Here is a 26,507-nt window from a genome sequence, read left to right on the forward strand (position 1 = left end):
ACCAGATAAAAGTCAATCCTGCTGATAAGGAGGTCTACTCGATCGTCTGTCAGGACCTGCATGCATGAATGCAGCGCCCCCAAGGCAATGGGGCGTCAGTACAAAATAATGTACAGAGTATGAAAGGCAATAGACTATGATAAGGTATCCTGATATACTGGAATATTCTGATAAATAAATTAAGGCTAAGATAACTGTACTGACCTGCTTCTAAATCTAAATTTATCAAAAATAACAAAACAACAACCTAACCAAGCCCCCATAATCGACAGGTACAAATAGCACACAAGACCACCTACTCAGGCCCCCATAAGCCCGGAAGGTGCCAATCAGCCTGTATACCCCTATCGGTAGTCTCCTAGCCCCGCAAGCAGTCACATAGCCCTCTTAGGCATCAACATAGCTTATAGACAACTCATAGCCCTCTTAGGCAACAACATGGCCCTGTAGGAAACACATAACCTTCTTAGGCGTCAATATATATCCATGTAGGCAACTCATAGCCTTTCTAGGCATCAATATAGCCCCATAGGCAACTCATAGCCCTTTTAGGCATCCATATAGCCCTGTAGGTAGAACATAACCCTGCTAGGCATAGATCACATTCCTGCAGCTAACCACAATAGCCCAAAGGCAACAATAACAATCCAACAACTAAAAGTGAGCAATTTAGTTATAGGCAACCTATACAAATAGCCTCTAAGTCATGTCCAACATACGAATGCTACTACTAAATAAAAATCCCGATAAGAGAGGATTATACGCACTCGAGCAGCCAACAATCAACAATAATGGCTACAAGTATAACAACGATAACACTCAATTACATTGCTCCTAAGCTTTAAGGAAACATGCCATAGGAAGATAATAGCATTAACATACCTTTTTCGCTAAATTCAAGTGGCCTAACGACTTTAACTCATAACTCCCTCAATACTACAACAAGGTAGGACCATAATCAACATACAAAAATAAAAGATACCAAGACAATATGATAAAAGATATGTATTTTCATCGCAAATTGATGTTTGCTGCTTATAAATGCTAAAGTCGATGAAAGAAGGGTCTTACCTCGATCTTAGGTTCGTAATTCACCTCAAAACCTTCAAATATATTCAAACCCCTGCTGTCCCAACACTAAAGTGTGATATGCTACGCAATCGATAAAATAAATTATACCACGATGATGAGCTCAACTCGTAGAACAACTTTCGTCAAGGACTTAAGTCGAGAAAATTAATACTTCACTTGATCCTAGAGATGGGTTTCTCTAATTTCTCTGGTTATTAGCTTAAAAATGAAGAAAAAATTCGAAGAAGAAGATATATGCAACTTTCCACCGACCTAGGGCCCCACCTCACGTGCTTGCTTGCGCAGTCCTACGAAAACGTGAATATCTCTCTATTCTGAAGTCGTATGAACAAACGGTTTGATGCGTTGGAAACTAGACTCGTAGACCTTCGATTCGATAGTTTGTGGGCCCCATAACTCTTTATAGATTGGGAGAAAACCTCCAAGACATTTGACCCAAATTTCAGAGAAATCTTTAAGAAGGAACTTACGATAACTTCCGCCAACTTTTATTTTGCCACTTACCTAACTTCAAAACTTGAGATGCAACACTTGAACACTTAAAATAGGACATACCACATCATTCTTAATTTATTACCCACCCTCCTTGTCTTTCCATGGAGATACGAGTAAGTTTAGACGTTTCGGAAAGTCGGGGTGTTACATATTCGCTTATCATTATCTGAATTTTTTTATTTATTTTAAAAAAATAAAAAATAAAAAGAAAGAGTGAGAATGGAATAAAAGAGAGAAAAGAAAAAAAATTATTTTCTTTTGCGATCATATTTGTAATTTATTTTTTATAGTTGCGAAAAAATCGACGCATCTATGATAGACTTTACAAGAAGATGAATGTGAGTTAAAATTAGTTTGAATTTAATTTTATGAGTGAGCTTATTTTGTAATTTAAGTTTTAATTTATTTTTTTCTAATTATCCATTTAAATTTTGTATTCTTTATAGATTTTTAATTAGAAAGGAAAAAAAAATACATACGTATTGGTCTTTGGTCATTTTATAACATTTCTAAAAGAAATTAAAAACCATATATGTATGGAAGTTAGAGAAATATGAAAATTAGTCAATTTTCTGTATCGAAAAACTTTCTCATTTATTGAAACATAATTAATACATAAGTTGATAAAAAAAAATGTACATTTGACAAAGAATGTTATAATTGTCAAAATAAAAATTAGTTTATAGTGTGAATATGTATTTGGGCCATTATGGCCAAATTATTCTGGCCAAAATGATTTTTTTCCTTTGTGGTCACATAGCACCTCTTTGTCACCACACTAGTTTATCCTCACTATAACTATTCTACTAGACACCTACTATATTTTTATTATTCGGAGTATTTCACTAGAAATATTTATTATTTTTCCATTATTCTAGATATTTGAATAACTCTACCTATTACGACTTCACCACCTCATCAACTTACACCAACCACATGTATTTTAGTGGGACACATACTACCTCTTCATCACCTAGTTAGCTTGCGCTCACCATAACTATTTTGTTAGACATCTATTATATTTTCATCATCTGAACTATTTCACTAGATATCTTAACTATTTTTCCACTATTCTAGATATTGAGCAACTCTACCTACTACCCTGTTACCTCTACCTTCTCATCACCTATTCTAATGATACATGTTATGTTCGATTATTTCATCAGATACTTACTATCTCGCATCTGTACAAATATCAAATAACCTATCAACAACCTACTACCTCTCTGTCACCTCAAACCATTCCACCAAAATTTATACTATCTTCCCACCAATACATATATCAAGTAACTCAAAATGATAACCTTAGAAACTTTGTGTCCATTTGAATGTTGACATTACAATTAAAAGATGACCTTATAGTTAAACAAATTTCTGCCTTTTAAGAACATACATGTCTTTTGGAAGTTGGGAAAGGACCCAAATCAATTGCAATTAGAAGCCATTTTTACAGTAATGTTGACGACAACATTCAATTTTAACCAGAAAGCTTGTTAAAGCTAAGCTCACATTTACAGTAACACAAACCTAGAAGCAACTAGCCATAGAAGACAGGGAATAAAGGACCTAAAGAGTTGATTCCCAAGAAAAATTGGAAAGGGTAGGCAAATGCAGTTTCATTATTATGCAAATACCAGCATAGGTATCTAAACCACAGTTCAAATTTTCATCCAACCATACAACATATTCTTGAAATGAAGCAAAACTTGGTTCCAAAAATGTAGGAAAACAGGATTACAGAACAAGTGAATAACCAACCACTTTCTCGGTAGAACCTTACATGTTTTTGGGATTAGCCTCACCATCACCTGCTACTACTACAGAGTCGTCTGTTTTAGTAACATCCACGTCACCTGCTGCTACTGTAGAGTCTTCTGTTTTAGTAACATCCACGTAATCTGATGCTACTGTAGAGTCTTCTGTTTTAGTGACATCTGTATTACTCTCTTCTACTAGGTTTTGCTGACCCTCCATAGGTACATGGTCACTTAGGGCTTCAGCATCCATTGTGGAAACGTCAGCCACTTGCACCTGTCCCTCAACGTCTTGAGGAGTTGTGTCGTGAGAGACAGAAGCAGAAGTTTCCTCTGCAATGGGGCACTGGCTAGTACCTGAGGGCTCCACATGCACATTATCAGCTTCAATAGAAGCAGAATTTTCCTCTGCATTAGAGCACTGGTCGATACCTGAAGGCTCTACATGCACATCAGCTTCTATTGGTACATGAGAGGCAGAAGCAGAATTTTCCTCTGGATTGGAGCACTGTACGGTACCTGAAGGTTCCACATCATCAGCAGATGGTATACTCTCCTTTTCTGCAATTTCTGCCTTGGCCAACTCAAGAGCACGATTTTTTGCTGCGATTTCTTCCTGCATTTGATCTTGTATTCTATACTCATCCATGAGATGCTGGATCTTTTGCGTATCTGCTATGAGGTCACCGTACCTTTTCTGTAAAGTACGCTCAAGCTCCTTTTGCTTCTGAACTTCTTCCCACATATTGTTGATCCTGTGGGATGCTGCTAGCTGCTCTTGTTTTTGTAATGCTCGGAAGCATTCAAGCTCTGTCCCTGCAGTGTCCATTTTCTTAAAGGTTGACTCTATCTGTGACCAAAGTTTTCCAGCTCGCATCTGCTCATCCACAATGAATAGTTAGCTCGAATTTATAGCTTACATCACAACTCTCAACATATAGTCAAAAAAGAAAAACAAACAAAAACTAGAGTAGCCAAAAATAGATCCAGTGTAAGAACCAGAAACCTGTCTGACTGCAGAAGTGATATAAAACTATGCCTTGCAATAAAACCTCCAAGCAAATGAAGTAAACAGAAAAATGTACAGGATGCGGCAACTAATTCAGATTAAACAATTAAACCACTAAATTGTACCTGATATCCATTAGTAAGAACTTTGATCTTTTGCTCAAGTTTTGTTGCTTTCTTAGTATCATCATCCATTTTCTTCTTCACATTCTCAAACTCATTCTGCAAAGCAGCCAGCTTTTCCATGTTTCCAGCAACACTTGAGAGACCATAAGCATTCCGGGTAGGAAAGTACATGATATCATTCAAAGTTGTTTTGTGTACTTCGACAAATTCATCAAGAGATTCACTCTCATGTCCCATTGCCACACGAAGAAAGTGAGCCTCATCCTTGATCAATCCATCAGCCTGCACAAGTGGAGTTAGTAATAATGCAGTACGCTCAAGATAAAATCATACAAACTCCAAAAAACATCATTGTTTGCACACAAATTTGGTAATGAAAAGGGCACATCTATTAGCACACAATAAAAGGAACAAGGAGTCTATTCACCATTGACATTTTTTGGTGTCTGAAGTCTTAACTAAAGACTCAAATATCCAGTTTCAGTTAACTCGTCCTCATAACAACAAATACCAAAAACAAAGCTGGGACACCACATATTGTGTCATGACTGCAGTAGGGTCTAAAAAGTTGAGTATGTAAGCTAGCTTGTGTAGTGTGGAGTCAAGTATAACATATATACATACTACATCTACACTACATACAGTTAAATATAACTTGACAAATATAGTATTGGATGATCCAATTGAACCTATTGTAATCTTCAATTCTTTCAGCCATATTTCAGGATTTATCAGCAATTACAGGAATAGTTTCAGAAATTCTTATACAAAAAGATTATATGGTAATGTTAAAAAAATACTTTCCAAATGCTTTATATGGAATTTAGACAACTCTTTTGTCTTTTCTAGTATTATGTGACACCATCTCTCAAGTCTTACATGCATTTGAAAGTCTTCCGCTCAAAAGTACAAAGTTAACTTGGGATTTTGCCCTCATTTTTAAAATAAATCAACAAAAAATGTAAAGGAAACCATTTTTTTCTCTCTGTAACATGAACATACCTCTTTTAATTCATCTTCCTCAAAATCCTCAATAGCAGGTTCAGCAACAATTTTTCGCTTGACCCCCTTTTTCTTCTCCTTCTCTGGCTTCTCATCTAGAGGGTACTTGGTATTATCATGTTCTAGCAAGGACACAAGTTCCTTTCTAATCATTTCATCGGCCTGCTCAATTAGTGTAGGAGGAACAAAGGAGCTCTTGTCTTCGTCAGCTCTCATTAAGGAACTCTTTATTAGTTCTAGAGAAGCAATGGGAGGTCTAGGGAGCTCCCTTTGCAATACTTTTGACCTTTTACGGAGTAATGCTTGTCGCTTTGCTTCTTCTTCAGCCTTCTCCCTGGCAATCCTATCAGACATGTCTTCTTCAATCTTCTCTTCTGGTTCTTCATTTTCTTCAGGAGGTTGTTGGACGACTATCTGGTACTCATTCTTGGGCTGAGGAAGGCTTTTCAAACCAGAAAGCAATTCTTTTTTTGAATTAAATTGCCCCAGTTTAGCATTATTATGCATATCCATTTCTTCATTAATGCGTAGCTCATCCCTCATGGGAGTTCCTTTGGGTGTCATCCCATAAGAATCTCTCGAAGGTGTCATGCCAATTCTAGGAGTAAGGCTCATGGCTCCAGGAGTCGCTGATGGAGTTAAAAGTGGGTTTGGAGTTTGAACCTCCCTTTTCTTGGGAGTGACACCCGAGAAATCTGAGGGGTGCAACAAAGGATTATCACCTCCAAGTAATGGTGTTTGAGATTGAGTCAATCTTCGTTGATTTTCTGCTTCCATCATAATGGCGTCTTGCTTAGTTGATGGGGTTCTTTGAGGTGTTCGCATAGGAGTCATTGCATGCTGTGGTGTCTGGGCATAATTTGCAAGAAGAGCACGCGTTGCAGCATTCCCTTCGGACAATTCATCACCCCCTATTAGATCACTGGCAATACCTATCTTTGCTATGGCCTCCAATTCATGATCTGGAATCTGTGGTGCAGGAAGATTCAGTTTCGACCTCTTCCTCACTGCTTCTGGATCATTAAGTTTGTTCGCATGCAATATGGATGTAGGGGCATCCTGCCTTTCTGCAATTTTATTCCTCGCAACATCCTGCTTTCTTAGGCGAGCTTCCTTATCGACTCTCCTTTCACCTTCCAGTTCCTCAATGGTAGTTGGAAACTTAGGTTGATCAACTGGACGGTCTTCCTCAGTGATATCATAGAAACCTGGAGGAGGCTTCTTTTCAAAGGGGATTTCAGCATTGTAATCAATACCTCTCCTTTTTCTCTTCCTTTGACGGACATCTATTCCAGCAGCCTTGAGTTCTCTCCTCTTCTGTAAAGAAGCAAGCCTTCGCGCCTCTTCAAGCTGCTTTTCTCTGGCTTTCCTTTTAGCCTTCTTGCCTCTTGTGTTGGCCAACCGAGCCCGTGCTTCAGAAAGCATTTCTTTCTCGTCCTCATCCATATCAACAGGATCAGGACGAGCAGGCTTGGATTCCGGGTTAGGATCAATCTCTCCAGGCTTCAATTTTCTTGGATCATCATTAGGATCATAGTTCTCATCCTTAGTACATGCTGCATCGAGAAGCTTCTCATAACGTTCAAGGCACTGTGATGGTGTACGGCCAACAATTGGCGCAATTGTCCTCCATTGAGTGGGCATGAGTTTTGCAAGGTGAAGTAGTTTTTCATCCTCCTCTCTAGTCCATTCAGTCTGGAAGAAAATAGCAGTAAGTTGTGTCAAGAAGTGGTTAAGCTAAAACATAAGTTCCTACTGACTGTCTTGAGGTAAACTTGAAAATCTGTGACTTCTCCACTTTCTCTATTCAGAAAATCATTAGATGTCATTGATAAACGAAGTAACAGAAAAATATTGAAAAAACTCAGACAGAAATCTCCACACAGAAAACTAGTTTCAGATCTTGTATGCCAGTAATCAAGCCAAAAACAAACTGGGGCAAAGCCACAGTATGCTCACAAAACAGAACTTTTCTAGTTCACAATGGAATGGGATGAAATCTGAAATGTGACGGCTATCAACAAATACATAACGGTATCACACAGTACAAAGAAAGATAACTCGCATGTCGCATTAAACTAAGCAAGAAAAAAAACCAACACCCAGTGAACTAGAATGTTAAATAATTGGTTGTCAGGGTCTGTGGAAAATGTTAAATATTTTACTCTATTTTGGGGGAAAATAACTTTCACACTAACTAGTTTCCTTCTCAGACATCTTTAACACACACTTCCTGACACTCTTTTGAATCAACAATTGAACATTACAACACTACAACAACATGCCCGGTATAATCCCACGTGTGGGGTCTTCTGATGGTATAGTTCATGCAGACCTTACCCCTACCTTGGCACTTGAACATTGATTCGTCAAAATCTAACACTCAAACCTATCCTCATACCTATCCCCATACCTATCCTGCAGCTGGTACTATGAGCATATGTCACCTACTTCTATACCCTCTCCACAGCAAAAATTACCAATCAAAAACAGTTTTCACATAACCTTTTACCAAAACCAATGAACAAACATTTAGAGCTCATTTGGTATTAGTAATGCAGGTATTAGTTATTCCATCTTCTACCCTAGTAATGCAGGTAGTAGTTATTCCATTTTCTACCCCAAGTAAGATAATAAAACAATTATCTCATAACTTATACATGTATCTACTAGCTACCAAACAACAACAGCATATGACTCAGAAACAAGCTTAATTCAATAGAAAAAACAACTGACCTTCTTAATTGAAGGATCGAGCCATTCATACCAGCGAGCTTTACACTGCTTAGCAGATTTACGAACAAGCAAAGAAGAAATACGAGCCCACTGATTCTTCCCATACTTCATCACAGCCGCCTTCAGAATCTCATCCTCCGTGTTCTTCCATACTCCTCCCTTTATCATAATCCTCATGTTTGCTAACTATTTCAGTCTCCCAAGGGAGACTCCGAGAAATCTAGGGTTTTGGAGAAGTGTACCTCAGATTTTGTCTGTCAATGTGCTGAAATCTATACACCGTCGAGAAATAAGGGTTTCCCGTAGACTCCGATAGAGAAGATTCAGGCCGCGGCGACAGATATTTCGGAATCGCTTTTTAGCTCCGAAGCTGATGAGATTCCATTAGACCTTTCGATGAGTTCTCCAAATTCGACTTGTTTTGGAATTTGGGTTTGGATAGTTTAGGCTGGGCTGGGCTTATTTTGGCCCATCAATAAATTGTTGGGTTTAAAAATGGATTGTTTGCATGGGATGACAATTCGACTTACCGAAATTCCACTAATTTAAGAGTTAATTACTTAGATATACTCTAGTTTGTAATATTACGAATCTTACCAGATTTTTGTGCATCAAGATACGTCTAGATACATATATCTCGGAATACATGAGGTCTAAATTAGGTATAATTTGTTCTAGATACACTATATCCAGGTATATTCGAGATGTATATATAAATTTCCCTCGCCGCCCTCCCATTTCACTCACCACTCTCATATGTATATGGTATCCCTGATACATATAGTGTGATTCGCGTGTATATGATATACATGACTATCTCGCTCACCTCTCTCCCTATTTTAGTGTATGTGGCGGCAAATATACATGTATCTAGGTGTATCTTCCTAATATATGGTAGGAAACTGTTAATTAGTGGTAAATACACAATTACTTGAAAATATAGACAGAACTAGTATATATGGTATGAATGTATGTCTAATAAGATAGTTTTCTCATGATTTATAAGAGAGATGACCATGAAAGTGGATGGTCTTAAACGTTTGACCTCGTTTACTGATGGGAAAAAACTTTAACTTTAAAACGTTTTGACTGGGTTAAATTCACAAATGGTTTTACTTGAGCCGTCAAAATGGGTTAGTCCATGGGGCCGGTCCAACCCAACCCACTATTGACAATTTTTAAGTTTGAATTTAGATTCAAAAGAAAAAAATTATTAGAAGCATGAAGGGGGGAAAAGAAGGGCTAGCCCGCTCAAGCCCGCAACCCTTCTAGGGTTGGGATGGATGGACTATTTCAAGGCCCTTTCATATGAAGGCTTGGGCTGGTCCATTTTGACAACTCTAGGTCTTACAATAGGGTGATCTTGATTTTATAGCTCCACTCAATCAATTATTGAAGAATTATCTTCTGTTTCAGAAAATTCACTAGAAAAAGCTTTTGTTGCCTACCGAATATAAGTTGTGGACGTAAATTAATTTTACCTATAAGACATAAGTTAAGGATATATCAAGACATTGAACTTGTTTAATTGACCACAAGCTTTGCCTTTAAAGGTAAACGTTTGAACTTTTGTCTAATGGGAAACAAAGACAATACTTAGGCATAAGTTCTAGTTTTTTGCCAATAAAGATAGAAATACAGGATATTTTAAGACGATAGATCTTTCAATTAATCATAAGTTTTGCCTTATTGGCAAAAACTAAAACTAAAAATTTGAGACCACCAATTTGCGAGGTCATTGAGTGTAATTTACACATTTTATGAGATGTCATTTATAATTTGGCCTTTTTAAGATATTGTGCAAACATAACCAATTTATGTTTTAAACAAAATATAAAAGGCTCACACAAAAGTCAGATTGAGATACATACGAACATATCTAAGTTAAACATTTCTCTATTTTAGTCATTTGCGGTACCCAGTTCATATGAATCCAGTGTTTTTCGTGCAACATAAAGATTTTTGTGTAAAAAATATACTAAAATTACTATAAATAGTAAATATGAATTCATAACTTCAAAAATATAATGCGTTCAATGCTAAGAACCTGAAGGTTGAATTCCAACTCAGTACCGACACACTGTCAAAAGTTATATTTCCTCCTCATTATCATTTATATTTCCACATTAACATCCATCAATTTTGAAAAGATTGTGGTCTTGTTTAATCCTACCATCCTCAAAACTTGGTGCATCCTTACAACAGCTGGTCAATCCTATAGACAAAACAAGGCAAATTTCTGGAACAAGTAGAATTACAAAATTTGACAGCTAACACAAGGAAACTGCATCTCTTCTTCAACAAGTGTAGAAGGTAGACTATCTGTAATAAGATGCGATGATGTGAAGCACGATGGCTGTGAATCCAGTTACAAGCAATTCCTGCACGCATAAAAGATTCAACACCGTGGATAAAGCATTGTATAAGTTGAGGTTAATGCCTGATATTCGTTTTCATATTCATGTTGAGTGGAGATAAAAGAGGACCTTATGCACAATCTGAATATATTCAACATTATAACCCTAGTACAAGTATACAGAAGCCAGCAGCAGGATACACGAAAAAAGTATATGCAAGAGGGAAAAACATGCCTTAGCCTTCCTAGTATATGTGCTACGTCACCACTCACCAAATGAGTCATTCACCGAGAAGGCAAAATTAGAAGTTTCGGGCCCTAAGAAAGAACAGATGGCAAATAGAAAATATAATTGATGGGTGTATCTGAGAGTAAATTCAATCCAACCTCCTCCGACCACACATGGATATTTGAGAACCGAGTTCCCCCCTTAACGTAGCCTTAATTCGTTTAGGCAAAGTAAAACTAACTGAATGCAATATTTCTTTAGCTACTCATAAGATGAGGAGGAGTCATAACTATTCAGAGAAATCACACTCATAAATGCCGAAAAAAGATGATAAAACATTGTTATCCTATCTGTGATATGTGAAGGTCTGTGAAGCCTTTTGTTTGTGCAGCGGTGGTAGAGATTGCAATGGGAAGATCTTCTCTTACCTGATTGTTGTACAGAAAGACAGGTATGAAACCACCAGCATACTCGATAAAATTGAGGAAACCAGTATATCCCTATACAGATGAATAACGGAGATTTAATTTAATAAAAGGCAACAAATATGTAGGACATTCCAAGATGAGAGATGATTCAGAAAGAAAAACCAGATTCTTTCAAATGACTTTACAGATGGACCAACAAATTGAACAGTCAGGTTATATTACTCTGACAGAAAACATACCAAGGATGCAATAGCTATGCAACCAAAAACTAATGCAAGAGAACGAAGCAGCCTTTTTCCCATCCTCATCATCCGTCCTTCATCTTCGCCTTCCTCCTGAAAAAACCCAGCTGAAAGATGAATGCACTTGAAAAGCAATATGTAGAGTCTCATAAAATCCACATAAATCTCTGTTATATATTGCAAAATATGCGAAAGAAATGTTGATTTTCATGTAAAATTTCACATTAATGATGGACATGTTAGGAGATACAATTGCATTCACTAGCAGAAGAAGACAGGAATGCTATTTTAAGTATACTTACGGTAAACGTGGGAGTTGGAGGCTCAAATGCTTTTAATTTCTCAAATATCCTATATACAAAGGCGAAGGCCAAAAACTGTAAAGGCTTCCACTCAGCATTACGATTTATAAAAACCCAAGCTATCTGCAAAAGATAATACATGAAACAACAGAGTACCATCAGGAATCGAGATCAATATTTCATTAAATCAAGAATGAAAACTGCATTTAACAGAGAGTGGTGACAATGATTAACAAATTATTTCTGTTATCTTTCTTTTTTTCTGGCAAGGCAGAACTTGCTTCCTTTCTTGCTTTCATGAAGTCGACCTTAACATACATCTCTTCCATTTTTGTAGACGGAAGATCCGGTGAATTACTGCTGTTATCTACTTATCTGGCACTTTTGAAGCATTTCTCGTTGGAATACATAGTTTCCTTTTTTGGTATCAAGTATTTAGAAACAGAGCATATCACCAAAGAGATTGAAGCCTTAAACAAAGGAGGTTCAGCTAAAGCAAGGTTCAACCTTCAAGCACAAATTCTTAGGTCCTAAAAAATCATTGATTCAGTTCTTCCTGATTATTGGTTACTTTATATAGTGGTAACCCTTAAAAGATCCCAAGGCAGACCATAGAACTCCTTAATTACCAAAAGAATAATAGTGCAGAACTTGAAAAAGAACTCATAGAAGTGGACACAGGTAGAGACGGGCTGAAGCATCAGTAAGCTTTCATGCACTTTATGTAGGGTCAAGCCATGCTTGAATGGAAACCAATATTTGGAGTTGCCGCAGCTGTACTTTCCATACATGACTATTATGAAACATCCAAGGATCCATAATGATGCGAATAAGCACATATAAACTATCCAATTAATAAAAGTTAACACTAAAATTGTAAGAGGATAGGCAGGTACCTAGAAAACCAATAAAGAAACAAAACAGATCCATAGATACATTAAAGTAGAAAAAAATCAAAAGAAGGCCCTTGTAGAAGACGGAATAACTACTCTCTGTCTCAAAAGATTGTCACTTTTCAAGTCAACCATATCTATTTTTTGTATTTTGAAAGGAAAATACTTCCAATTTCAGAATTCTTCATATAATTTTTTGAATTTTCTAAATCACACTTGTATATGAATTTATCCATGATTTTACTACAACAATTTGTAAACTAGCATCCTAAAAGCCAAACAAGATAACCACATTGGAATGGAGGGATGGATATTTTACTACTTACAAATACAGCTGAAATTGCCAAGTTGATCTTGATATCTTTGTCATCAGATTTGGTGAACCTGAAAGCATACCGATGATAAAGTTAAACAACACAATTAAAATTTATAACTGAAAAAGGGAAAAAAATTTACATAATCTACTGCATAAAATTCCTACCAGTAAATGTGAAGCAGAGATGTTTCGAAGGACAAGGACTGGAAGGAGAAGAGAAACTAATAGCATACTGAAATGTTTGCATACAAATAGCTTTGGTTGAGTCAGTAAGGCATTTACCTATATGTGTGGTAAAGATGTTAATGCATGTATGTGTTTTTTTTTTTATGACAAGGGAAACCCGCAACCGCTACCCTTTGGGTGCGCACAGGGTAAAACCCCCGCTCCTATGCAATAGCTTACAAACCACATAGGAGAGGTAACCCGCACTAGGCAAGCCCGGTGCGACGAGCTCGACCCAAAAGGCAAACCCCTTGCTTTTGCTGGCAAGGGGTTTCGAACTTGAGACCTCCAACATGGAAGTCCCAAGCCCAAACCACTGGGCCACCCCAAAGGGTTAATGCATGTATGCGTTAATTACACAACAGCCAACTAAATTCAGCAAATGTAATTTATACTAATTGTTAAATCATTGAAAATTAAGTGTCAATTACGTATAGTTGCAAGCAAGAAAACTATCTAGTTTCAGAGAGCTATTGTCATGAAAGCATTATTGGCAGAATATGTACCGTGGACCCCATGGCACAATAGGCTGCTTATCAGCATATCGTACCTCTTTAGATACCTGAATTAAAAATAACAAACTTATAAGAGAAATCAATAGCTGCCCCTAAACAAAGCTAAACAGCCACATCTTAAGACAAGTAGAACGTCATAAATAAAATTATTTAGAAAACCCTTGCAATTAATCCAGGGATAGAAGAGCAATTCTATTTTCATAGAGTAAAAGGTGGGGAAAATTTGTGACAATAGAAAAGAAAAATAATAAAATGACTATAAGTATTTTAATCAAAATCCCCCCCATTACATAACATGAACAGAGAATACAAAATATTTACAAAACCCCAAGAGTGAACACATATTGCCAAAACTGCATGCTACTAAGATTTCAGCGCTTTAAAACCAAAGAAAAAAAATACCTTAAAAGAGCCAAAGGTGACACCCTGCTTCCTTTTCGTTAACTGTGACATCATGATTTTGTCATAAGCCTTCTCCAACTGAAACAAAAAATTTAAAAAGCTTACATTGAGTGCTCACTCCTAACAACAATCAAACATAAGAAGAAGGAAAGTGAATTACAGAGAGATTGCCAAGCATAAACTACCTGAGCAAGAGTTGCTTCATCACCCCTCCGCTCAGCATCTTTCCTTCTTCTTGCATATGCTGCCTTAACCATGTCAAATCCCTCAATAGGGTTTACACCCAGAACCTGTACAAAGACAGTTTAGCACAAAGGACCAGAGATGCACACCCCTCACTAGAGGAGCTGAACTTAACAAACATTTCTCGTGGCCTAATGAAATAACCCTAAATTACCTCATAAGGATTTGAGTCATCACTCGAACTAGAACTTCCAGCAGCTGAAGCAGCAGCACAGACCATCCTTTTATTCAGTTGAGATTTTACGGAAAACCTGATGTATTCATGTCTGATCACACAGTCAATTGCTAGAAGGAGGAAATGCAATCATAATCAAGCAGTAAAAATGCTGCAACTTTAATCTCCAACACTCCCCACATTGCCATTTTACAGTTATGATCAATCAATCAACTACACATTATTTCTATATAGGAGGTAATGCAATCATAATCAGGTAGTTAAAAGGCTGCAACTTTAACCTCCAACACCCCCATTGCCAATTTACAGCCATGATCAATCAATCAACTACACAACAATCTCAGAAGAAGGAAATGTAATCATAATAAAGCAGTAAAAATGCTGCAACTTTAATCTCCAACACTCCCCCCATTGCCATTTTACATTTATGATCAATCAATCAACTACACATCAATCTCAGAAGGAGGAAATGTAATCATAATCCAGTAGTAAAAAAGTCCGCAACTTGTTAAACTCCACACCCCCATTGCCATTTTACAGTTATGATCAATCAATCAACTACACGTCAATCTCTAAAGGAGGAGATGCAATCAAAATCAAGTAGTTAAAAAGGCCAAAACTTTAATCTCCAACACCTCCCATTGCCATTTTACAGTTATGATCAATCAATCAACTACATGTCAATCTCTCAAAAGGAGGAAATGCAATCATAAAAGAGTAGTTAAAAAGCCCGTAACTTTAATCTCCAAAACAATCCCCGTTGCCATTTTACAGTTACAATTAAACAAAATATCAACCAACCAACTATCCATCAATCTCTAATTAGCTGAGGGTCATTTATATGAATCGTTCATACCCATACATTCCCCAATTTCAATAACATGAAAATTCCACTTCCGTGAGCTCAATTAAGATTCTACGAAGAACCCTTTTCAGTTAAACCTCACTTTCATATCCTATCCAATTTTTTACAAAACCCCAATTCAATTTCCAGAAATTACAACACAAAACAACAAAAACGAATCGCAAAACATGAATTAGGCATTATGGTTAGTATTCATTTTGCAATTCGCTGTATGTAACTAATCCATACATTACAAAACAACAACAACAACAACAACGAATTACCTGAAGAAAGAAAATGATAAATTTGAAACTGGAACTGAACTTTTGAGATAACAATTGGGTCGAGAAATTAAAGAAGTACTATGTGTAAACTGAACTGGGTTTGATGATATTGTAAACACCATTTTTGAGCTATCAACACTTTCTTCTCTGCTACAGGGATTAGGGTTTTTCTCAAAAGCCTTAGCAGGAAGAGCTTAAGCATTTGGTTTTCTTGTTCTTCAGCATGTTGATTCTTGAAGTTTGATAAATTGTTTGTATAATATTTGTAAGAAAATATAGCATCAAAGAGTTCGCGTGGCCTAATGGATAAGGCGCTCGCCTCCGGAGCGGGAGATTGTGGGTTCGAGTCCCACCGTGAACGTTGAGCTCTAATATATTTTTTCCATTGCGTTTTTGATACGTGTGTATCGTGTTAAATTTTAATAAACATGGTGGTTTTGAGTCCATCATGGACATTGAGCTCGGATATACTTTTTTACATTGAACTTTGGTATATGTGTAATGTCGAGCTCAAATATACTTTTTCACCATGAATAGTTGAGCTCGAATATTATTTTTTTCCATAGCACTTTTGTACGTGTGTATCGTGTTAAATTATAATAAACATGGTGGTTTTGAGTCCCATCGTGGACATTGAGCTCGGAAATACTTTTTTACATTGTGCTTTGGTATATGTGTAATGTTGAGTTCGAATATTTATTTTTTGTCGAGCAATAGTTATACATGTGTATCATGTTAACTAATAGTCATAAATGTATATAGAAAAAAATAAATTATTGTATGTAAATATGAAACTTTTTAAAAGATAATGTAAAAGCAGAAGCAATAATTTCTTTATGTAACAAATGTACACTACAAACAAAAAAGAGAATCATAAATGGAATTTTTTAGGGTACAAAAGATACACATCAAGAAATTATTATTTTCTTCATAATTATTTAACAGAAAGATCAAAACAAACAAATAAAAAAGGAATCACAAATGGTAATTTGCAAAAAACTAGTAATGATAGTAATATTATTTTATTGGTTCTTCTGAGAAATGTTGAAGTGAAATCCATCTGGAAATCTTATAATTGGTGCTCTAATTATTTTGCCTCCTTTAACCATTGTCCATCTGCAAAATTAATGTTCAAAAAAGGAAAAATAAGAAATTCATATGAATTAATTATTAACCAAGAAAAATGATAACAAAACTTATATGATATGATATGAAAGATTGAACTATATACATTAATAGGTTGAAGTATCTTTACATTGTTTTTTGATATTTTTGTGTTTGGATACATGTTTTATATCGGATTCTCCAAAAAAACATATTTTTTTTGCAGGATTCAACACAAATACAAAAACATTTTTGGAGAATTCAAACAATATACCTAAACTATCTACTATGTGTATAAAATGTTCCTACCAAAAGCGACTTCAATAAAAACATCTTTATATTGTCTATTTATATAACTTAGATAACATAACAATATTTACACAATCAATATATATATATATAAATAAAAATTCATAAAACAATGTAATTAAGTACCTATATTTAGTGACTAAAACATGTAGGAAAGTGGCTAAAAAGACCCTGCTATATTCTGCACCAGCACATTGCTTCATTCCATATCCAAACGGCATGAAATTTTTAGCTCCGCCACTTAATTGAATTTCCTACATTTTTTTTCAGAAATTTTTTAAAAAATCATTATTTTAGGATTTTATTTTATAATTTTACTTGTTGTTAAATAAATATTTTTTAATATATATACCTTCCATCTCCATGGATTAAATGAAAGGGGATCCTCAAATTGATCTGAATTTATATGAAGAGCAGCAGTTGCAATCATAATTACCCATCCTGCTGGAATTGTATATCCTAAATAATAAATAAACAAAGTTAAAAAAAAAATCTCAAATTTCGATTTCGATTTCGATTTAAGAATTTGAAGTTTATATGTATATAGTATGAATGATACTTTTTTTTGAAAAAAATAATAATTTCATTTTCTATATCAGAAAATAACTTATTTTTTATAAAATATTTCTATCGTACTAAACATACCCTTGAACTTTTTTATTTTTTTCTGACATATATCATACCGTTAATTGAAATATCCTTTAATGCTCGACGAAATAGTCCAGGTGCAATATTTCCCAACCTCAAGACTTCATTGATAACCTATATAGTATATATATACATATGATAAAATAAGAATAAAAAAAATATTAGCCACATTATAATTACATGAATATAGGTTATGTCAAATAAGATCATTTATAAGATAATTATAGAAAAATCTATTGATAAATTTATATATAGAAAAATATTGATAGTGTCAAATAACTTTATAAATCAACACATATAACTTAAATCATATTGATAATTTTCCTTTTGCATAGTCCAATAGTATACAAATATTACATCATCAACATATAGAAATTAAACTCGTTATGTTACAAGTATAGAACAAACCTGAAGCGTAAATGTCATGGATTTATAGTCATTCCAAGTGAGAGGGGCATCCAAATTGTCTTTATTCTTCAAAATTGAGTCATGCTCAACCTAAATTGAAATAACATATGATTAGATAAATACATACATAATTTTTCAATATAAAATCAAATCGCTTAAAAGAATAACTTTATGTAACTGTCATAATAAGTAAAATTAAAAATACTTACTATTAATTCCTCTAGGACATGAGGATGTTCAACAAGCAACTTGAAAGACAAGGCCAATGTAGTTGAAATAGAATCAGAAGTGACAAATAACAAACCAAACATCATTTGAACTATGTAATCTTCTGTTAAAAAATTCTGAGAATCCATGTCTCTTAGAAGATGATCAACTAGGTCTTCCTCTCCTTCGCGTTTTTTTGTAGATGATTCTATCCTTTTTTTCAGTACGTCTCTCATTGTTTCACGTACTTTCTTATGTATCTGCATCAGAGTCCGTTTGGATTAGCTGATAAGTTTTAAGTGTTGAAACTGATATTATAAATAAGCAGTTGATGTGATTGATTGAAAAAGTACTAATAAACTGTTCTTTTGTTAGAATGATTGAAATAATGTTTAAGTATTTTTTTTTGTACCTTTAAACATTTATGATGAGAAGTTCCAGGAAGATTAATTGGGAATGACATTAAACCTTCTACTAAATCTCTAAACATGTCACTTATATTAAATGGTGCATTCTCAAGATCACCACTAAAAATTTGCTTTGCAGCAAAATCAACTGTCATCTGCAATAGAAATAGAAAAAAAGATATATCAAACATCATAAATAGACAAAAAAAAATGCACCTCAAATAGTGTTTCCATTAAAAAAAAAGAAGGCATAATACATAAATGGACATATTAATTTGATGTTAACTGACAACTAAACACTCTAACATTCATATATATGTGCATCTAAATACCTCAATCTGTATTATGTTAGTTGAACGCTCCAACTTACAAAATAATTATTTAGACACCTCAAAAATTTATGTATCACGTCATTGACACATGTCCACGAGACAGTAGCGGGGACAAGTTAGGTGTCTAGATGTATATTCTCAAAGTTGGAGTGTTTAGTTGTTCTAGAGTATGCACATCCAGACATATCAACTCGTCTCTACTGTGCCAATTGAACACTCCAACTTACAAAATAATCATCTAGACACCTTCAAAATTTTATATGTCACATCAGCATTGAATATCCACGAGATACAATTAAAAATGAGTTGAAGTGTCTAGATGTGCATTCTCGAAGTTGAAGATTATTTTTGTCATTTTCTACAACAATTTCAAAAAATAAAACATATAATAAAGTTTGGAATTTACTTACTTTAATGGCTGCACTTTTTACTTCAAGAGACTCATGACTTGACCACTTTTCAAGAACCAAATTAATAAAATTTTCCATTTGAGGAAGTAATTTTTCCTTTAATGCCTCCACACCAAAATGATTTAGAGTCAAATGTCTTGTATATTTTCTTGAAGAATGTGTATTTTGTTCAAATACTTCAGCAAAAGTGTCTAATGACCATGTTTCCACTAATTTTCCATCTTGTTTAAGAATAAAACTATTGAATTCTGGATCAGCACTTATAATCACTGGCCTTCCTGCTATATTTGTTTTAAACATTTGTCCATATCTGAAATAAGTAGAAAAAAAATCATATTGATGTAATAGACAAATTTCAGTACAATAAAAGAGTAATACTTCATCTGTTTCAATTGATGTGAAGGTATCCCCTTTTCATAACTATTTGGATATGCTTTACTTGAGTCGAGAGTCTTTCGGATGCAATCTTCGGGATAAGGTCTGCGTATCTACCATGCATACAGCAGTACCCTTCCCAAAACCTCACGTGTGAGATTGCACTGAATATATTATTGTTCTTGTGGTTGTTATTTGATTGAATACGGAATTTAAGAAAGAAATGAACACTTTTGAACATGTCACGTTAAATATGTCAAGTATTTTTGTGGTTATTAAACTTATGATATTAAATATGTTATAAAATTTGTGTGACTATAAAATCTTTTCATTAAGATAAAGTGAAAATTTTAAAATACATTTATTTCCAATTTTGATAGAAAAATTCTTTGGAAACAAACTAAAAAAAACGTAAGAAACTTAAACTGAAATGGAGGGTCAATAGTACTATTTTTGGTCGGATAAATAAAAGTACAAACACGTTTCAAGAACTCAAATTTTCAATTCAAAACTACGTCTAAATTATGAATTTGTCACTATTTACCACATTAAAGTGGAAGCAAGAACATGGACTTACTTTTTAATTCTATTTTTCAAGAATGGAGGAAGATCCAATGAGTGACTTGGAATTATCAATTGAAGAGTTTCCCCAATAAAAGGAAATCCCATTGAACCTGGTGGCAGAATTCCATTGCATTTTGGATTTCTCCATCTATAAATCCATTTAGTAACATAAATAATTAAAATTGTTAACAAAAAATACCCAACTCCCAATAAATTTATCTTTCTCATTTCTTCCAAGGAGGAGGAGAATAGAGTGTCCATCGTCGTAAAATTATACTGGAGTGAACTTGAATCTGATTAAAAAACTAGAAGTAGAAGAGATAGAAATGAAGTTTTTCACTATCTAAAAAATCATGTATAGTGTGCATTATATATAGTCTTTGTGGTGATTACTCCAAAGATTATTTTTTTTAAAAAAATTGTTGTTATGTGTTGACTAGAGGACATTGGCTAGGATCAAACTTCATTTTTATTTTACAAAAAAATGATAGGTTTATTCCAAAGTTTGGCATAAGAAGATTAAAAAAGAATAAAAAGAATGAATAGGTTAATTTAAGGTATCAAATGTTTGGGGATAATAACAGAAATTTTAAGATATTAGTATTTATTATCAAATCAATAAATATACAACACATAACGTTATTAAAGTAAACTTAAAGTGTTTACAGATCCACAACATCAGTTGTCATGTAGGACGAGTGTAGTAGTAGTACTAGTAATTTCTGTATAATCACAACATTAATGAAGTTTTCATTTTGTTAGTGAAACTCAAGGTTTTTTCTACATGAACCAAACAAAAAACAGTGAACTAATCTGAAAAAATCAGTTCATTGAATAGAATTGTAACTAATTAAACTTCTATGATAGTTCAGAAATGATCTGTTGGTGAGTTATCAAGTCAGAAGCAGCAACAACCTTGAAAGAATTTCGAGGAACGGAAGACGCTGGAGAAGGTTTCCAGTCAGTTATGATTCCACCAGCACCCTCTACTATAGGAACTAGTTGTTAGAATATGCACAACGGAAGCTATATTCAGGATCACAAATCTTACATATAGGCTAAACAATATAACATAAACGAATTTAGAAGAGCACTAACCTGTTGAAACTTCTACAAAAATCGTCCAGATGCCAAGGATCCAGAGCTACGATCTTCTCCTATTTCCTGATTGACTGTTACTACCAAGTTACTTGTGTGGGCAAGTATTACTTGTTTTTCAAAAGGATCATTTCTTTCATGCCACATTCAGCCTATTTATCTAGTTTTCCAACTCAAGAATGAATAGGAAAAACGTCCAAATAAATCTCAAGCTTAATTAGCAATCAAGAGGATCATGAGAATAAATTGATATAAAAACGTTTTCATCCATTAAAGGCCAAACGTTTTTGTAATAAGAACAAAAACGTTTTCATCCATTAAAGGCCAAACGTTTTTGTAATAAGAACAAAAACGTTTTCATCCATTTAAGGCCAAACGTTTTTGTCACTAACTCAATCTTTAATTCTCAAATAATTCATCCTTTAAAGAAGATCAACAATAAAATTAATTTGTCCTTCTTTTCAAACTTGGTCAATTAATCAGGCATAGTAGGGACCGTAGATATATTTAATAGAGGCTTCCAACTACGATAATAATTCTCAAATGAACGAATTAACCATATCGCAATAAATTACAAAGTATTCCACTAAAATTCTGTAATTGCACTCCTCGATTTAATTTCGAAATCTACCACTACATCTTATTTAACCCCCCGTGTTAGAATTACCGACACCAATCAATTAAATCAAAATTATCTGAAAATTTAATTCATTGACTAAATTAATCCTTTATTATATTTACTTAACTTATTTCACGTGACGGATCTAAAATCCACCTGCAGGGTTTTCACGTGAAAACTTATAAGTAACCATAAAGGGGTGTCTTCAACTCGGGTCCGAGACACGGTTCTATCAACTAATTATTATTTCACTAATGTAATTTGTCATTATCTAATCTATTAGGAATTTATTGACTCATCAAAAAGTCTCACCTTTTAATAGATTAAAACAATAAAATAAATTACATAGATCATAATAATTATATCAAGATTGAGAGTATAAGTACATGTAGTGGACTAGAGAATTTATTTATAAATATTCAGAACATAAACAAATGTCTCTAATTGGTCCGTTCAATACATACAAAATGTACTAGCACAAGAAGTTGAATTTAACCATTCTCATAATTAAGATCAAATTATATTTAATCTTGTGCTACGATCATCAAGATGTTCGTCCTACTTCATCTTTGATCGTGAACATAAATTTATAACTTATATGCACCAACAATTTTAATCTTCCGTGTATGAGTTAAAATACTCCATACACAAAATTGTCTACTATATAAGCAATGGACACACATATATACATAATGATCTATTTAAACAAAAATTTATTATATTAAATAAATAACATAAAAAATCTTTACAAGGGATTAAATAAAAAATACTATAACACAATTACATGGTTAATAGTATATCCCAACACTAGCCCTATGCCAACCGGTTGTAGGTGTGTTTAGCATCTTTGTTGTAATTACAGATGCATCCAATGACCGGTTTACCGTTGTGAACTACAGCTAGCGACGTGCCAAATGTAGGCAAGATCGAGTCTCTCCTCTGCACCATCAATAGATTCCAAAACCCAAACAAACTCAGGAATTGTTGTTCCATCCCCACACACAGCGTGGTAAGGTAAATCTTTCAGGATTAGTGAGATCATAGCCTTCTCTGCTTCAGCGGCAATGTTTGTGCATAATGGAACATTAGCATCGGAAACCTTGAAGACACTGCCCCGAGCCAAATAGTGTCTCAGACTGATCTCCCCTGCAGCATCAACAAGAAGATCGAGATCAAGGTCAGTAAGGGGCAAAGATTCTTCCTTGCTTGAATCTGTCAACATGTTGCTTCTATCTAGAAAACTCAAGCCCTGGAAATATATTTTAGGTACATTGACATCAAGACATTGTACAAATAACCACACAAAATTAGCTCTCCAATGAATTAGATACCACTATAAATTAAAGACTTAAAACAAACTCATAATTCACTAAATCTCTTAATCTGCAGAAAAAATTTGAGCCCTCAAAATCTATCAGGCATATGGATTTTCACTTCTAAAAGTAGGGGTAGGCATTCGGTTGGTTCGGTTTGGCAAAAATGTGAAACCAAATCAAATTGAAATAAATTCGATTCAGTTCGGTTATTACAATTTCGGTTCAGTTTTAACCAAATTTAATAAATAGTGGTACATTTTAAAAATTCAATCACTTTTTCGTGTTTTAAGTAGGTCTCACTTTTTTTTTTTTCCAGATACAAGGAACCCAAAAACAAAGAAAGAGCATTATTATAGCAACAAACAAGCTAAACTAACTTCCAATATGTGGAAAATCGAGTCTACCAACCAAACTTGGGTAACTGCTTCACGATTACGCCCATTCACAACTTAGAATCAGAAACATTCATCCTTTCATTCTATTCATTACAAATACACAGCCCTTTCTTTCCTTTTCTTAAGTGCAGTTGGAGGATCATTTTTCTGCTATACTAGACATTGGCAGAACAATGTTACCGGTAACTCATAGTGGACACCGAAAAGAACGGCGTTCCCATTCAAGAATAAGAGCCCGTTTGGATTGGCTTAAAAGTCGATCAAATCTACTCTTAAGTCAGTTTTTGACTTTTAAAAGTATTTGATAAATATAAAAAATAAGTCAAAAATGACTTAAAAATAAATTACGAAGTGTTTGATAAGATAAAAAATAACTTAAAATAAGTTAAAGAGATTTCACTCTTTCAGTTTAGGAATTTCAATTCTGATTGGAATTTGGGCCACATTTTGTGCTATGGGTAATGGACCGGCTGGAGCATGGGTTGAAGACTGAAGTAATAATTAAAATTTAAGGGTTTAAAAAAATAAATAAATAAATAAATAATATAATTTTGGTTTTTCGTTTAATTGAGTTTCTATAGCTAAAAAACCGAAATACTGAAATTTGAAATCCAAACCAATCAAAAAACCGAAACTGAAATTTCAAAAAATCCAGTCGGTCGATTTTAACCATATTATGTCCAGGCCTACTTAATCATACACATTAATCTCAATAAGTGTTGAAACACTTGTGTATGTTCCAATTAATGTTGATGTACATAACTAAAATAGAACATTTTACATAATTAACTAATATACGTAATGGAAACTCAACTTAACAAAAATATGAGTAGAAAGTGTCTAATACAAACGTTATACTCAATCAATACGAATCAAAATTATGCTTCTTCTATTTCTTTTTCTTTTTCATCTAGTATCCGCTACCCTAATTAGAGCATGGTGTGTCTTTGATTTTTGCTATCAAAATTGTTTAAAGACTTATTGTCATGAACATCCTCCTATTTCTTCTAAAAGATTGAATTGTCAACTTACTTGTTCAACTCATCGTTGCTCCGAATTTAAAGAAGGTATATTCGTTTCCCCTTTTTAGGTTAAGCTTATGAAATATCGTAAATATTTTTTCTAGAAAAATATTATTTAAGAGAATCATGAAGATGTTTGATTGGTTATCTGAATTTTTCACCTTCTAGTTGGTAAAAGTTTTATTCCCTACCTTACAATTTTTCTCCCCATTTTTCCTACCCCGATTTTTTAAAAATTAAATAGAAATACAAATATTTTTTAGTTGTAGCAAAAATTACTTTTCATATTTTAAGCAGAAGCTGAAAAGATAGCTTCTAAAAAAAGGTATTTTATATTTATTTTTTATGGATAAAATTACTCATTTAAAGCTTCAATTCATATTTATTTAAAATAATAATAATAATTTAAAAGCTTTATTAAATTCAAATTGTCCATAACTTCTTCATCATAATTTGACTTGTAAAGTTACTTTTTGAAAATATTGGTCAAAGACAATCTATTGATAAGAATACTTTTAAATTTATTTAAGTCGAATGCAAATTGTTATTATCATAATTTTTAAAAATTAATTTTAATCATAAAAAATACTTTTCAAAATAAGGTTGACCTATATGTTAGTTTTTGTATATTCAATCATTTTTTTTTATGTTTGTTTGTTCCACATGTAAAGTTAACATTACATTATTAACTAATTTATTGCTTAATATTTATTAATTTTTGGTGCAGATGGGAAGTTAAGGGAAAATTGCTTGAATGAATGTTCAACAAAATATTGCACTCAATATTAATTCCATATAATATTATGTTACTTGTTTTGGAGTAGCAAAATTATCTTGATGTCTACCAATGTAAATCAAGATATAAGTTCTTAATGAAATTAATACTTTTGATAATTTAATCTTTTAATTTTTTTGCTTCTCTTACTATTTTTAAAATTTCTTCGCAATAGTTCGTATAAATATAAATATTGTATACATCGAACAATTTTGTTTTTATGAAATCGAATATCTTATGTGTCCATCAAAGTAAACATGTTTGATGTATGATTTGTTCACTATTATATACACGTATCTATATATCAACAATATCTACCTAATTATTATTAAGTACAAAGTATGTCTCAACGGTTGATCTGAGACCTCATATAAGAGATGTTTGACTTCAAATCTAAGGGTGAGCTACTCTTTCAGGTTGTTATGGGTTCTTCTGCATCTTCTTGTCCATCTTTTCGGACACATAAACTCTAGTCTTTTAGGTTTATGTTTTAGTTTTGGGGTCACATCCCCGTCTTGACTATTTAGAGTTTTGATATGATGACTTTCAATTTTTAGGAGTTTTATTTCCGCATAAATTGTTTTGACTATCTATTGAATTTATATTCAATTCATTAGTTGGTTTTAAAATTGCTTTCTTAATAATTATTCATGACTTGGTTTTAACATTGGTGAGTTGGGTTGATTTCAATTGATAGTTGGTTCTCCCACCAGGTGATTTAGTGTTGGGTGTCACTCACAACGATTGGAGTCGTACCATAATATAAGAAAAAAAAAATTATTTGATACTCAAGTAAATTTTAAAAAATTAAACAAATAATTTAAAATTTAATAAGAATTGAACAAGTTGGG

General features: G+C 33.7%; 3 protein-coding genes and 1 non-coding gene across 6 annotated transcripts; 1 reads left to right on the forward strand and 3 right to left on the reverse strand.

Moving 5' to 3' along the window:
• Positions 1-3,244: 3,244 nt before the first annotated feature.
• On the reverse strand, positions 3,245-8,592 carry LOC125854356 (cell division cycle 5-like protein). 2 transcript variants are annotated; one of them, XM_049533877.1, is made up of 5 exons: positions 8,214-8,592; positions 5,478-7,172; positions 4,476-4,757; positions 3,774-4,218; positions 3,245-3,698 (listed from the first exon to the last, which is right to left on the reverse strand). In XM_049533877.1, the coding sequence occupies exons 1-5, from the start codon at positions 8,388-8,390 to the stop codon at positions 3,364-3,366; spliced, it is 2,934 nt and encodes a 977-aa protein (XP_049389834.1). In that variant the 5' UTR covers positions 8,391-8,592; the 3' UTR covers positions 3,245-3,363. The 2 variants fall into 2 exon arrangements, with proteins under 2 accessions (XP_049389834.1, XP_049389833.1); XM_049533876.1 differs by having other exon boundaries at positions 3,245-4,218.
• A 1,830-nt stretch (positions 8,593-10,422) lies between these two features.
• On the reverse strand, positions 10,423-15,847 carry LOC125856585 (uncharacterized). 2 transcript variants are annotated; one of them, XM_049536168.1, is made up of 10 exons: positions 15,668-15,847; positions 14,519-14,615; positions 14,307-14,411; positions 14,122-14,199; positions 13,711-13,766; positions 12,990-13,047; positions 11,771-11,893; positions 11,466-11,561; positions 11,227-11,298; positions 10,423-10,594 (listed from the first exon to the last, which is right to left on the reverse strand). In XM_049536168.1, exons 1-10 carry the CDS (start codon positions 15,787-15,789, stop codon positions 10,532-10,534), a joined length of 870 nt encoding a protein of 289 aa, XP_049392125.1. In that variant the 5' UTR covers positions 15,790-15,847; the 3' UTR covers positions 10,423-10,531. The 2 variants fall into 2 exon arrangements, with proteins under 2 accessions (XP_049392125.1, XP_049392124.1); XM_049536167.1 differs by having other exon boundaries at positions 14,519-14,630.
• A 108-nt stretch (positions 15,848-15,955) lies between these two features.
• On the forward strand, positions 15,956-16,028 carry TRNAR-CCG (transfer RNA arginine (anticodon CCG)). Its single transcript has one exon. It is a non-coding gene; the product is annotated as a tRNA-Arg (tRNA).
• A 661-nt stretch (positions 16,029-16,689) lies between these two features.
• Positions 16,690-23,370, reverse strand: LOC125856201 (beta-amyrin 16-alpha-hydroxylase CYP87D16-like). The gene is made up of 10 exons (XM_049535746.1): positions 23,033-23,370; positions 20,445-20,579; positions 19,670-19,802; positions 18,756-18,905; positions 18,346-18,603; positions 18,137-18,226; positions 17,764-17,842; positions 17,433-17,539; positions 17,207-17,334; positions 16,690-16,783 (listed from the first exon to the last, which is right to left on the reverse strand). Exons 1-10 carry the CDS (start codon positions 23,368-23,370, stop codon positions 16,690-16,692), a joined length of 1,512 nt encoding a protein of 503 aa, XP_049391703.1.
• Between the last annotated feature and the right edge of the window lie 3,137 nt (positions 23,371-26,507).

The sequence above is a fragment of the Solanum stenotomum genome, chromosome 2 (assembly GCF_019186545.1).
Source record: "Solanum stenotomum isolate F172 chromosome 2, ASM1918654v1, whole genome shotgun sequence".
NCBI classification, from domain to species: domain Eukaryota; kingdom Viridiplantae; phylum Streptophyta; class Magnoliopsida; order Solanales; family Solanaceae; genus Solanum; species Solanum stenotomum.